Genomic DNA, 14991 nt, shown 5'->3' with positions numbered 1-14991 from the left:
ACCTGCCTGCAGCTGCCAGTTGCTGCCCAGCTTTCCACACAAGGAGTCAAACTGGATCTCAGTGCCTACTTTGTCTAGTAATCTATGAACTCAGGCAGCCGAGGGTAGCTAGAACTGGAATCCAGGGAATGGGGGAGCTGGAAATGTAGAGCGGCCATCTAGGCTGCATCAATCAAGGCCCAAGGAGCTTGTGAGATAAGTTGCTGTAGCTGAATCCATGATCTCCACTTCCCCAGCAGAAACAGAGGATGGAAATTTTGAGCTGGGCTGCCTGGATGACTTTATGGGAGGCAAGGCCCAACAATGGAGTGGAGCCACCTGGAGAGTATAGGACAAAACCCATCCTCTAACTTCATCATGGGTTAATTTTACATAAATGAGTATTTTCAACTCTGAGCATCAGCAGTGTTCATGTCTGGGTGCTGGCTGGGGGGGAGGAGAGGAGGGGAGACGGGAATGAAGGGTATTTCATGGAGATAGAATAAATTATCATTAACACTGACTTGAGGGGTGCTTGCTTCAGAATTTTGTTCCACTGTGCCACAGAGCGCGTGGGCTCCTGGCTACAGACATATAACAGCTGTCGGCAAAAAACGAAGGACTGTCCCATGTTGGAATGATTTGAATGCAGAAGAATTTTTTTTTAATTATTACAAATGGGATTTTCAATGTCTCACTGCAAGGCACAGCCATACGAGGAAGAGTAATCAAAACAGCCTTAAAATTAATGCAAAATGAAGGAGACTTCCTGCGAATGAGTAAGACTCAGCAGATCTGCAAGCGGGAACTACAATAATGGGGAAAGAAAGAGGGCGGGGATCAGAATTTTACTGCAGTCAGAGCAACAGGTTGGAACCCAGCCACTGCTGCGTGGACTTTTAACTCAGGGGCTTGCCCAGCAGGGATGTACAGCCAAATAAGGTACATCTTTGTCAAAGAAAGGAAATAGTAATTCTTTAGCGCCAGATTCTCCAAAGCCTTATGCATGTGAATGACATGTGCAGGATCAGGCCAATAGCGTATAAGGGTTTAATCCTGCCCTGCTGATGCTAATAGGAACTTTGTCATTAGAGCAGGTTCAGGACCAAGGTAAATAGGCAGTGTGGCTTAGAGGGTAGAGCACTGGACTAGGAGAGCAGGGTTCTATTCCTGACTCCACCACTGGGCTTCTGGCTGACCTCATGCAAGTCATGTCACCACTCTATGACTCAGTTTCCCCATCTGTAAAATGGAGAGACTGTAAAGTACTTTGAGATCTACTGAAGAAAGGAGGTATTATTATTACATGCCATAGGTTTTCTACAGTTCTCTACATTCACTTCCAATAGGTGAAAGTAAAATGCTTTTCCATGATAAATATCTTTCATGTTGGGAAAGTACAGGCCAGTTGGATCCATTTCTAGGATATATCCATCACATCCTCCTTTGCGGAGAACATTTATTATTTATGAAGATTGGTTTTCAGCTCCAAGAAGCGTACATGATTTACATGTAGCCTGGTACTCTCTCTCGATGTGGTAAGTTTAAATGCATAATGCAAACAAAAATATGTTGGAAACAGACACATCTGTGTGACTGTAAGAAGTCCCCTCATAGCTCTCTTGCCTAGAATGTCAGAACTCCATTAAAATAAGTCAAAATAAAGTATTTGGGTGGAACTGGCCCCAAGAAAAATAATCTGCAATTCAGGGGACTCAGTATGCTACATTAAAAGTTTATAACGTAACTATTATTTGATATATTATGAAATTATTACATTTGCCTGTTAGCTTCTTAACTCGTTTATTTAAAAACAGACCAAGTGCAGCGTTCTGCCAACATTCTGAACAAATCTATATTATTTCTTTTAACTTGAAATGCCAAAACACCAACAATTGTTTTAAAGAACAGCAGCATTTTATGATGCATGATGATCAGCTTTTATTCTGTTCTACATAGGTTCTTATATCGTGCTGATCACCATCATATCAGAGTGCCTTCCAGGACTGCATTAAGCAACCATGACTACACATCTTCCATGAGGTGTTTGTTGAAGGTTTAAACTAGATTTTGAGGATTCCCAATCTCGCTTGAGAGAGCTGGGATAATTGGCTGCATCCTAAAGGGGTGTCACCAACTCTATTGCATGGGATTCAGATTTGAAAGCAGCTCAGAACCTTAGACCTAAGATGGCCTTGGTTTACCTGGCCTGCAGTATGCATTGCTCTCAACACCTGTAATGACTGCACATGACAGATCCACAGCAACCTCATTGGTTCTGTCATATCAGTGAAAAATAACACTGCAAAGCAATGAATGTTAAAGAGAGAGAAGAGTAGAAACCTACATGGATCTGGGTGAAATGTGACATGATCAATCAAATGTCAAAAAACTACTGGATTTCTGTTCTTGCCCGACCTCCCTCCTTTGACATTTGAGAACTTAATGAAAATGAAATAAATTGAAAAGATATTTGCTTTGTGGAAAAGGAAGACTGCATTTTGGTTTCCAGTTTCCAGTCTCAACAAAATTATACACATTAGCTATCACTCAAATACCCTCTTGGTTCATTCCAACTCTTTTCAAGATAAAAAATTAGTTTAAACTAAACAAAACAATTGTGTGAATTTTTTTTTTTTGGTACTTGTATCAACATCACTGTTTTTAGTCCTCGTTTGCTCTTTCCCATTTATCTCTTGGCTTAAAAAACCTCCTCAAAACTGTTTCACAGAAAGCCCAAGGAAAATTGTTTCATTACTGAAATCATAATTAGGCTCAGAATTATCAGCACCAGAGACGGGGAGACAAGGAATATGAACTTTAAAATGATGATGAATTCTCATTATGTGAAATAACTCAGCTCTCTTCGAGTGAGACCCCTGCTTAAGACTAGAGATAACGTTAGTCTATTTCAGGCACACTGCGTAGGCGAGCAATTTTTTTTTCTGTTGAAAAAAATCTAATAAAATCCAAAGGACAGCGATGAACTTCTCTAGATTACCATGGAGATAACATTCGGATTGTTTTTCGGATGTATCACCATTACCTCCTCAAGTATGTTTGTTCTCAATGTTTTTGTAGTGTATTTCCTTCAGACTCAATGGCAAGTATGTGCACAGTGTTAATGTTTCACTCAGTCAGACATCCCAGAACACTGATTTTCAAACAGATTGAGATGGAAAAGAACAATACTCCATAATTCACAAGGTTATTTGATGCATTCGGATGCCACTTACTATAACTACTGTCCTCCTCTTTTGTCCCATCAATTGTTCCATCTGCTTGCAACTGCAAGTGGTAGCCTTGCCTGCTGTATAGTTTTGTTACTATTCCTTTAAGCTGTGGCTCTGTAAGAAAACAATAAAGAGGTTAATTTATGAAATCTGGATGTGCCATTGCATGTTGTCGGGGTTCAAAACAAATCTTCATTTTTGATTTCAGAGATGGTATATGAAAAAACACCAGGATTAGCAGCTTTATATCTGTTCCCTTTTAGGCAAAGATCAAATCAGTGACTATAAAAATCAATTGCCAAATGATGAAATGCCACTCTCTATTGGAATGTACGTAACACATTTAAATCTGCTTCCATTGAATACAAATTCCAACAGCGTGTCATATGATTTAGGGAGTGTGCCCTATCTCATTTAAGATTAGAAATGTGCTGACAAAGAGCGTATTCTGGCTTTTAACAAATGTGTGAATTCTCAAAAGGAGGGAAAGAGAGAACTGCTAAGATAAGGTAAGATAATGGTAATAAGAATGAAAACTGTATACCAAATCAAAAGCCTAAATATACAGCAGCTAAGGTTTACCATAAGAACTGCTGCAATTCCAATAAACAATCCACCGTTCTTTGCTGATCCAAAGAACATGCAGAATCAGAAGGGATAAACTATTCAATGAACAGAGGTAAATAGAAGAAGGAAACAACTTTAAACTCAGCAACATGTTGAAATGTAATGGGAATATTATCATAAAAGATGCTATTTGACAGACTCAGGGGGAAAAAAGAAAAAGAAAAAAAGAGTTTGGATATAAATCTGCTTTATAATCATCTTTGTGTTCAATGTTCGAAAATGAAATAGCCAAAACAACATTAGATCATTCTGAACTTTGAAGTAAATAGCAACAGGATTTGCTAAGAAGTCTGTACATTTAAAGAAAATATCTCGGCAATGCATCAAGAGAAATTGCAATAAAATAGGTCTACTTCCACTGAATCCCAATGAATCTGCATTGTAGTAATTGTCACACAGTTATTTTCATCAGACTGTGAAGCCTTTTCAGCAGTCTGCTCCAAAACCTTAGCTGATTTACAGATAATCACAATATGAAAATATGAATTGCCATTTTCAACCCAAAAGTTCCCACATCTGGGCAAGATTTCCTAGTCTTAAAAGGAAAGAAATCAGGGTAGATATTCCATTATACATATTTTGGATAGGATTTGAAGCAAAGCCTTATAATGGTTTGCTTAAGTATATTACTTCCTATTAACAACCTTTAATAAGTGTACTGAGGGATACATAATTTATATACACCCTCTCATTTAATATGAAACTAAACCAAACACTCTATTTTCTTGCATTAACAATGTTCAAAAAGCTCTTAGGAAATTTAGGCTCCCTTTTTCAACTAGCCACCCTATTATTTGGCTACGTGAAAGATGCAGGCAAGTTCAGTAGCTACAGGCAGCTAGATTTTGGAAAAGCAAATTACTAGCACCATTGTTGACAGGCTTCTGCTCTTCCTGTGTACAAAATGCACTGGATCAGAAGACTAATTCTTCATACCTGATCTTTTTCACCTCTGTTACATACAGAATTGTGGGTCTATGATTTATACAAGATATTCCTAGAAAGGCACAGGGGGAGGAAAGGTTATAAAGGTCTAGAAACTGCTGGCTGATGTAAATAGCCTTTTCTCATATGATTAGCAAATAATAGCACAAGGCACAGAAATTCTAGAGACCTGAAGGAGGGAAAACAGATTATTGAACATGTAGACAGATGAACACATGATTGAAGGAGAGGTAGGGCTGTGTGTGTGTGTGTGTGTGTGTGTGTGTGTGTGTGTGTGTGAGAGAGAGAGAGAGAGATGAATACATCACTGATCCATGGGTACACGAGTGTGCATGTGAGAAAGAAGAGAAATCAATGGTGTGTGTCAGACAAATTAGTGATAAGAGGGTGTGTGAGAGAGAAACCAGCTCTGTGTGTCTGTGTCCCAATGTCTATTGGCAATTGCAATACCTGAGAGTTAATTTCACCAGTCCCCCTCCCCAGGCATGATGCACATTGCGGCTTGTGTTAAACAGACCAAAACCAAACACGTAACCCTTGCCAACCTGGTCGCCTTCTCCGTCTTTTCTTGGAGCTGAAGAGTTTGACCCTGGAGAACACATTCAGCTTGTTCTTCTCGCAGCTGCCCTTGCTCTTGCTGGGGCTGTTGACACACTTGCAAGCGTTGGATTTCTCCCGCTCCCTGGCTTGTCTCTTCTGGCGGATCAGGGAGCTGGCGATTGCTGCAGCCATGGCCGCCACCGCTCCGACACCACTGTGGGGGTCAGACACAGGGACTCTGGGCGCTGGCTGCAGGTGCAGCAGCCAGCATGCTGCTCTTCCAGTCCCCAAAATCTGGGGCACTGGATCCCACCGCTAATACCTTCGCCTGATACCGCAGCACGAGCGCCCACCACCACTAGCTTTGGAGCAGAGGAGGGGCAGGTGGGATGCTTCCACCAGACCAAACCAGGATGCAACAGTTGAGCTCAAGTGGTTTTGTCAGCAGAGGAGACCGCTTTGTTCCTGGGCTTTTATCTCTCACAACTTCTGGCAGGGCAAAGTTTGCAGGCAGGGCTCAGCGTTTCTCAGGAGATCAAGCAGTTCACTGACAAGACATCCCTCGGTGCTTCTCCAGACACGCTGCTCTCAGGCAGACCTGGGATCTCCACTTGGCACAAGATCAATGCACCTTTGCCCAGCTTGATTTTTCCAGTTAACTTTTGTCCCACCTTCTCCTCCCCAATCAAATCCCAGCAAGCACCTGTTAGCCTCTGGCAGAGATGGTCTGTGGCAGGGTTTTCTGGATTCCTTTTCCTCTCTTCCCGGAGAAGGAATGTGAAGCAAACAGGGATGAAGGCACTGTGCTAAGGCAGTGCTGCTGCCTGGAGCCCTGGCTGGCTGGCTGATTCTGAATTCCTTGGGAAGCCCCCTCTCTAAGATTTTACAAGTGGAGCTTCAAATGCAGCCTCTCCTCCAGCGATGCTTTTGTATTTTGCATTGCAACCCTTGTAACCATTCAGCAATCAGCAAAAAAGAGCTCCCCTGATGCCTGGTTGCCAGCAGCACCAGTGCTGATACTGCAGCAGCAGTAGCCTTCAGGCAGCAACACACTCCCTTCCTCTCTCGCGCGCACGCACACACACACACACACACACACACACACACACACGCACCAGGAGCTGTGCACTGGATATAGAAATCAGACGATGCAGCCCTCCCCTTATCACCCCCCCCCTTCCTCAGTGAAGGCAGCAACCCAGGAGATCTGCCCCAGCGCCTCTTTGTGTGGAGAGTTTCAGAGAGCAGGAACCCATGGAGCAGTTAGGCAGGAGGCTGGATCCTCTGAAGCATCTCAGGTCCCGAAGGGCTGCATAGAGAGCACCTGCTCTCAGGACTAGAGCCGCCTCTCAGGGAGAGTCAGACACCCAAACAAACGTGACTGGGATGAGTAATTCTCCAGCAGCTCGGCCAGGGTGACAGACATTCCATATCCATCATGAGGACGCCTGGCGCGGGGCACTGGGGCAAGGAAAGGGGGCGGGATTGGTCTCTCAAGGGCATGTGGGGCAGGATTTGGGGGAGAGTAGGGAGTCCAGTGGGCTAGGTTTTAAAAGCTGGGGTGGGGGGGTGGGAGAGGAAAGGGGCCCAACACCGCTCCAGCCAAACCCTCCCCCCTTCTCAACCTTTCCCAGTAGAAATCAGCATCCAGGAAATCCCCATGTACCCCTGTGACTCCCTTGATTGTTTTCTCCAGCCTTTCAGCTCCCTCTCTTTTTGCATTATTTCCCACCATACCTGCTTCGAGCTCTACCTTATTCCTGGCCATTCCCGGAGACTGGGAAAACCCTTGTGGAGGTGGAGAGTTTTCAAGGCTTGTTCTTTCTCTCTCTCTCATTTTCCCCTCTCTCACCCCACGCCCTGATCCTTGCTCCTAGGCCAGCTCAAGCCCTCATCCCTGCTCGTAGGCCAGCTCATCTCTCCCCATCTCCTCCTTGATGGACAGAAAGGTCCCTGGTAGGTGTGGGGGAGGCCAGGTTGTTGGTTTGAGGATTAAGGGGGGAGGCTAGTAGATTGGGAGGGCTGGAGAAGGCAAGAGTGGTGTTGCCTGTTTGGAGAAAAGGCGGGGGAAGGAAGAAGCAGGGCCCCATGGAAGTGGGGAGAAAGGAAGGAGGTGCTGGGGAAGCAGAAGTTCGGGCAGATTGTGAGGGAAGGAGAAGGGTTGCTGGTTTGGTGGGGCAGAAAGGAGGAGCTGCTAGTCCAGTGCGGGTGGAGGCTGTAGGAGTCTGTCTGTCACAATCAGGCCGAGGATGAGTAGCAGAGCCTTGTGCCAGGAGCTCTGGTCCTATTGTAGTTAATGCTCTTCACTGTGGCAACAGCAGCCTCCGTTTATATCTGAGTCACAGCAGCAGGAAGGAAGGTCCTGTGGGCCAGTGAATGAGGCAGGTCGACCTGGGATCTGTGTGCAATTCTGCCACTGATTTTTGTACAACCTTGGTCAAGTCATTTCCTCCCGTAGACCAAAAGCCAATGGCTTGGAGCTGAAGCAAGTCAAATTCAAAGAAGAAATAAGGCACAGTTTGAGACACGGAGGCTGATTAACCACTGGGACAACTTACGTGGGGTCATGGTGGATTTTCCACCACTGGAGAGTCTCTAAACTGAGATTGGTTGTTTGTCTTTGCAAAAGGTACGCTACAGCTCAGCCAGAAGTTACAGGCTTGATGCAGGAAATACTGGATGGGATTAGATGGCCTGTTCTAGGCAGGAGGCCAGACCAGAGGATCCCTTCCTATCTCAAAATCTATGAATCTGTAACTGCCCTAAAGAGACAGGGGAACAGGGGCCAGGGGAGCAGATATTTCTTTTGCTGCTGCACGACTTGGTTTAGGATTTGCAAGGCAGCATAACCTCCAGCTCAGGTCAGCCCAGCAAAAGCCACATATGACGGGGTGACCTGGCCTTTGTAGCTCCCTATAAGAGGCCCTGCGGGCCTACTACACCCCACCCCAAGAGGCCGCCAAGTGATGCAAAGGAGCAGCGAAGGTGGCTTGTCCAGGCCCACCTAGAGAGGCCTCACAGAAGTACCCAGCCAGGGCCCAGCAGGTCAGATAAAAGAAGCTACAGGGCCTTACCCCGCCAGTCTCTCACTGGGACCAGAGGAGAGTGGCGGGGTGGTCACCGCACCATGCCTTGAAGGGCTTAAAACAGCCCTAAGAGAGGGCTGTAGCTGGAGGAAAGCTGGGCTGATTGGGGGAAGTAGCCACAGGTGGGGCCATGCATCAATCAGGCCACAGCTGGCCCTATAAGAGGGCTGTTAGCCAGAGTGGCTATCCTTCAACAAAAAAGCTTCAAAACCAGACTCCAAGGAGAGACTGCTGAATTGGAATTAATTTGCAAACTGGATACAATTAACTTAGGCTTGAATAGAGACTGGGAATGGATGAGTCATTACACAAAGTAAAACTATTTCCCCATGTTATTTCTCCCCCCCCCCCACGCCCCCCACTGTTCCTCAGATATTCTTGTTAACTGCTGGAATTAGCCTACCTTGCTTGTCACCATGAAAGGTTTTCCTCCTTCCCCCCCACCCCCCGCTGCTGGTGATGGCTCATCTTAAGTGATCACTCTCCTTACAGTAAAAAGAAAAGGAGTACTTGTGGCACCTTAGAGACTAACAAATTTATTAGAGCATAAGCTTTCGTGAGCTACAGCTCACTTCATCGGATGCATCCGATGAAGTGAGCTGTAGCTCACGAAAGCTTATGCTCTAATAAATTTGTTAGTCTCTAAGGTGCCACAAGTACTCCTTTTCTTTTTGCGAATACAGACTAACACGGCTGCTACTCTGAAACCTCTCCTTACAGTGTGTATGATAAACCCATTGTTTCATGTTCTCTGTGTGTGTATATCAATCTCCCCTCTGTTTTTTCCACCAAATGCATCGGATGAAGTGAGCTGTAGCTCACGAAAGCTTATGCTCTAATAAATTTGTTAGTCTCTAAGGTGCCACAAGTACTCCTTTTCTTTTTGTGAATACAGACTAACACGGCTGCTACTCTGAAACCTCTTACTTCAGACTCATTGAGCTCATGCAATACCTGGCCCTTTCTCCTTTCTCAATGTGCTGACATGGAAGCCGGATTACCTGCTCTTCATGCCCTGACAGGGGAGCTAGATGTTATTTGCTACAGCACCAACCTGTAATAAAAAGAATAATGCCACACCATTTCTTAAATTCTAACTGCTACAATAAAATGCAATTCACAGTAACTTTGCAACTGTCACATTTGTTTCCTTGAGTAGAAATAGCTTGGGACACAGTGGAGAACAATTTCTGCTGCAGCAAAACATAGCATTAGCAAGGTCTCGTTAACAGAAATGCCAATCCCTTTGTAATATTTTCAGATACTCAGTTGAGTATTAATAATATGTCTGAATGGAAGCAAAAGCTATGCCACACATCCCGAGACCCTGTTTAATTGCAAAAGTATATCTTATCTATAGGCATGCATTCCCTTCCATCTATCAGTCAGTCCCCATATGTACCCAGCTAGCTAGCGAGATGGCTTTTATCAGACACCTATCCCTGTGATATTTATATGGTCATGCTAAATGAGTACCTCCTGTAGATGCTTAAGCTACAAAATAACTGGAGCCATCTAAAAAGCATTTAAAAAACACTGACAAATTCTTAACTGGAGAAATACTAACTTACAAAAATAAATTTGCCATTCACAAGTTGCACCTTCACACCCATCTACCAGCTAACTCCAGATACCTGAGATCAGATCTAGTAAAGCCAGCCAGTTAGGTATTATTAGTAAGGCGGTGTACTTACAACTGAATAATTTATTGTGAATTTTGCTTTGTTTACCCTTTGCAAAATATCCAGAAGTAGAACATCATTTTCTCAAAAGTGTTCATAATTCTGCAACATTTTTTCATTAATTTTGTTTACTCTACAGCGTGGTATTCTTTAATTGATATTTAGAATGAAAGATGTGGTGCTTAGGTGTGATTGGTCATGAAGTCACATGATAGTATTTCATGTTGCTGAATGGATGAGCAGAACTCTTATAATCCAGTTACTATTGAAAATGCTTGTGCAAAGCAAATTTTACTCTTGCTTTCTGTGAGCATTCTAGCATACAAGTTTAAAATCTGCATTCATGCTAAAAAAAAAAACAACTCAGTTGCACAAATGTTCCAGGACTGATAACATAAATGAGGAGCAAAACCAGAATATGCTAATTCAGATTTAAATTTCAACAGTCATCAACCGTTTTTTCATGATCAGTCTCCGTCACTGAAGCCTTCTACAAATATGCCTTCTTTGTGCCCACAGTGGGGCTCTGAGTTAGGATGAATTTCTCTGCCACTGGGCCAAATCTTTTTTGGGTAGATTGCTTCAAGTTCGTACTGACTATGATGAATTTATATCACCTTTGCTTTACTTATTCAGCCAGAATGATGAATACATTCTTTCCGTTTTCCCACGGAAAGCACGCTAAAAAAAGGAACAAAATTCGCTAGTTCTTTTGATCACCTGAAGCTGTTTTCCTGATATATTCCAAGTAACTTCTCAGTGGAGAAGGCAGCTAGAACCTCTTTAGGCAGATGTCCCATTTATACGTATAAGACTAAGGCTACTACTCATTGTTAAAAATCAAAGGGCGAAATGCTGGCCCCACTGAAGTCAATGCCTAAGCCAATCACTGAGAACTATAGAACAGAATGAGAGCTATGTGGGGCTAGATTATTCCATGTCTGTCCACAGTGGGTTTCTTACACCTTCCTCTGGATCATCTTGGGCTGGCCTCTGTGAGAGACTACTAGGCTAGATGGATCTTGGGTCTGATCCAACATAGCAATCTCTGTGTAATGGCAAAAAATCCCATTGATTTCAATAGGCCAAAGATTTCACCAAAGTTTTTTTCTTCTCCCTGCAAGTACGTATTAGATTTCTGCTAATGAGCATTTCCAGCCTTTGGATTCCGATAATCAAAACGTGCTCAATCCATGTTTAGAGATTCCAAGGCATTGGTCAAGAGCGAGGCTCATGCATATGGTGCCCAATTACCCTCCAAACCATGGTTGGCTGCCTAGAGGAAAAGCAAAGGCTTTTGCTCTGAACCAATATGCACAAGCTGGCTTTCCCCTACATGAAAAGGCCTCAACTATCATGGCCCCAAACCAGGGGCATGCGTGGGAGCTTTGTTCCCAATTCCAGGGGAAAAGTACAAAACTTACATTTTATGCTCCATCTCCTTGACGCATTTGTACTGCAGTGGGTCCTGCAGTGCCACGGTTTTCCCCTGAGTTTTGAATTCATACCTAGTGCCTGTGGGCAGTGCTGTCATGAACCAAACTGTAAATTTTGACAATCTACAGTCTTTGTAGCTTACTGGATTGCCAGCTGTAGTCCTGGGGGCACTAGTGAGTAGAGTGACTTCCTTTTCCCCCCCCCTACTGATCACGTATTCTGTTCTGGCACAGGAATGTCTACAGATGTGATCTAGTGTAAAACAGTGTATCAGTGAAATACTGCTGTCAGAGGAAGGAGTGCTGGTTGGACAGATGGCACTTCCAGGCTGCCTATTAAAGTGAATCGGTACATGTGCCTAAGATGCTACTTTCAGAGAGAGCAGAAGTTCTCGGTGCTCTGTGTGGACATTAAAGATTCTACTGGCATTTATTCCCAACAGCAGGAGCTTGCTCAATGCTCCAAATTCCCCAACCTTGTAGGGCTGCAGCATGCAGCCAAGCTTGCACACAAAGCTATTTTCTTTTGCCCCGCAGACTTGCATTTTAGTGTTGCTTTACGGTAAAGCACTTGGGAGGATAAACCGGACCTGTCTTTCCGAGTACAAGCTCTTTGGGACAGGGCTTTTTCCATTACCAAGCACATTCAATGCTCAGCAAAGGGTAATGAAAGGTGCTCCACTGATCTACAGCGCATATTGGCTGAGCGGGCAGATGCTGTATTAACGCATGCTGGGAATGTGAACCAGAAAGAGACCACAAGTGAAATTCTGATCCAGAGGCAGCTTTAGCAGGGGTTCCTGAGTTCAGCTGTACCCTCAGAAATCATGAAACCAAGAGTGCAAAAACTCCTTGGCAGCGGGGAGGGGAGCAGCATTTACTCCTTTGCCCAAGAAACCACATACGTCTTCATAGCCTGGACCCTGCATCATGGCAGCCCCCATCCCAGCCACATTGCTGTGCAATGATAGAGTCATGCACTGTTATGGAGGCCCAAAGGACAAAATCTGCAAGAAGAAGTGCCAGGGCTGCCCGTGTGGGATGTGGGGGCAGGGTATTGGGCTCCTGGCAGGGCCTCTCCCAGGCTTGAGCAGCAGAGTCTGCATACTGAGTGGAGCTGCCTCCTCCACCACCATGAGTCTCATCACCCCCATGAGTAACAAGGACCAGCCCTTGGGCGGCCGCGCGGAGCAGAGTGGGCCCTGCTTCATCTCCTATGCCCCTCCAGAACACAGCTCTGGGTGCACAGATCCAGCAAAGCACTTAAGCATATGCTTACCTTCAACTATTCACATGCTTAAAGTTAAGCCCATGCTTCAGTGCATTGCTGGTTCAGGGACTGGATATGCAGATTCCTTCTGCAATGTTTCCAAAGCCTCACTCTGCTTCCCCAGAATTACTTGCCATCTAAGATGCCATGTCGATCCAAAAATGGATGTCAACTGGCTGCACACCGTGAGAGAACTGACATTTTTGGAAGAGGAGGGCATTTTAGGGGGGCAAAAGACAACATTTTGCCTCTGTTAAGCACCCATCGTCAATCATTCCATCTTCCAAAAATGTCAGCCATTCAACACCTATATGTGTAGCCACTCATCCAATGAATCTACTAAAGGAAAGGTCACAAGGCAGATACTAACGATCAAGTGAATGTCTCCACACACCTAAATTGGGTTGGCAACTTGTGACCAGTACTTCTGTAAAGGGGCTGCTCAGTGCATAAGAAACACACTGTACTTACACTACTGCTGGCTGGGAACATGCTGCTTTACTAAACTACATAACAAACAAAACCGGGGGGGGGGACTCCCACTAACTAAGCAGGAAGTAATGGAGGGGTGGAGCATGGTTCCAACCCATAACACTTTGAGTAACCCAGTTAAACTTTTGATGACCACTTTACTACAGTTACAAAGCCTGGCACAATGTAGCCATTCTCTGCCCACATGAACATGAATGAAAGTCTATGGAGTCACCTCTCAGCAGGATGACATTCAGACACACGGATGCAAATGACTGAGTATTATCCATGAAAAATTTACATCTCTGCATGAGCCAAACTAGAAGAGCGGTCTATGAACCACTGTCAATTTTTCCACTTGAGGAAACCTTATTCTATGACAAAACCCCATACCTAATTCCTCCCAGGCCCCAGGCAAGAGGCCTGGATAGCATCACATTGGCCACTTGGATGCTTTGCTCCTTTTTGGTACTTGACATCGCTGCAAATAAACTCACCGGGCTAGCTCTGAGAAGGGGTCTCTCTTCTATAGTCATTCTTCTCCCACTTATACCCATGGAACTCCTGTGACTTCTCACAAGCACACTCCCCACTTTGTTCAGAAGATGCTTGCTCATTTGGCCCTGTTGCTGTGATTCCTGGTTCCTGTTACTGAAGTAAGATCTGGTATGTACCATTTTTCTAGTGTTGGTGCCAAGGATTCAGACTTAATGGACAGATTCGCACTGTGGTTCTGAGACCTTCTGCCTACTCAGAGAGAGGCACACTCACAGCATTGTAGATCAGACTACCTTTTCTGAACCAGTTGTTTAACTTCACACATAACTGTGGTACAATATCTGTTTGCATTAGGCAGGATGGGAATCCAGGTATACTAAGGACAGGGAGGAACTAAAGAAACTAACCAGTGTTTGCCAACCAATGGAAGGGACCCTGGACTTCAGGAAAGCAGACTTTGACTCCCTCAGGGAACAGATGGCCAGGATCCCCTGGGGGACTAACATGAAAGGGAAGGGAGTCCAGGAGAGCTGGCTGTATTTCAAGGAATCCCTGTTGAGGTTACAGGGACAAACCATCCCGATGAGTCGAAAGAATAGTAAATATGGCAGGCGACCAGCTTGGCTTAATGGTGAAATCCTAGCGGATCTTAAACATAAAAAAGAAGCTTACAAGAAGTGGAAGGTTGGACATATGACCAGGGAAGAGTATAAAAATATTGCTCGGGCATGTAGGAAAGATATCAGGAGGGCCAAATCGCACCTGGAGCTGCAGCTAGCAAGAGATGTCAAGAGTAACAAGAAGGGTTTCTTCAGGTATGTTGGCAACAAGAAGAAAGCCAAGGAAAGTGTGGGCCCATTACTGAATGAGGGAGGCAAGCTAGTGACAGAGGATGTGGAAAAAGCTAATGTACTCAATGCTTTTTTTGCCTCTGTTTTCACTAACAAGGTCAGCTCCCAGACTGCTGTGCTGGGCATCACAAAATGGGGAAGAGATGGCCAGCCCTCTGTAGAGATAGAGGTGGTTAGGGACTATTTAGAAAAGCTGGACGTGCACAAGTCCATGGGGCCGGACGAATTGCATCCGAGAGTGCTGAGGGAATTGGCGGCTGTGATTGCAGAGCCCTTGGCCATTATCTTTGAAAACTCGTGGCGAACGGGGGAAGTCCCGGATGACTGGAAAAAGGCTAATGTAGTGCCCATCTTTAAAAAAGGGAAGAAGGAG

General features: G+C 44.7%; 1 protein-coding gene across 7 annotated transcripts in view; it reads right to left on the bottom strand.

Moving 5' to 3' along the window:
• The window catches only part of FGF13 (fibroblast growth factor 13), a 374326-nt gene that overhangs the window by 89547 nt on the left and 269788 nt on the right, over window positions 1–14991 (bottom strand). For 6 of the 7 annotated variants that reach the window (XM_038417611.2, XM_038417618.2, XM_038417614.2 and 3 more), the window contains one exon: window positions 3216–3326. In XM_038417611.2, the coding sequence (XP_038273539.1) occupies window positions 3216–3326 (111 nt within the window). Of the gene's footprint in view, window positions 1–3215; window positions 3327–5329; window positions 6637–14991 lie in introns of those variants that run through there. The other variant, XM_038417616.2, reaches the window with a different exon arrangement.

This window comes from Dermochelys coriacea, chromosome 9 (genome assembly GCF_009764565.3).
Source record: "Dermochelys coriacea isolate rDerCor1 chromosome 9, rDerCor1.pri.v4, whole genome shotgun sequence".
Taxonomy (NCBI): Eukaryota; Metazoa; Chordata; order Testudines; family Dermochelyidae; genus Dermochelys; species Dermochelys coriacea.
The sequence above is the reverse complement of the archived record's forward strand: the minus strand, read 5'-3'. Positions and strand labels throughout refer to the sequence as shown.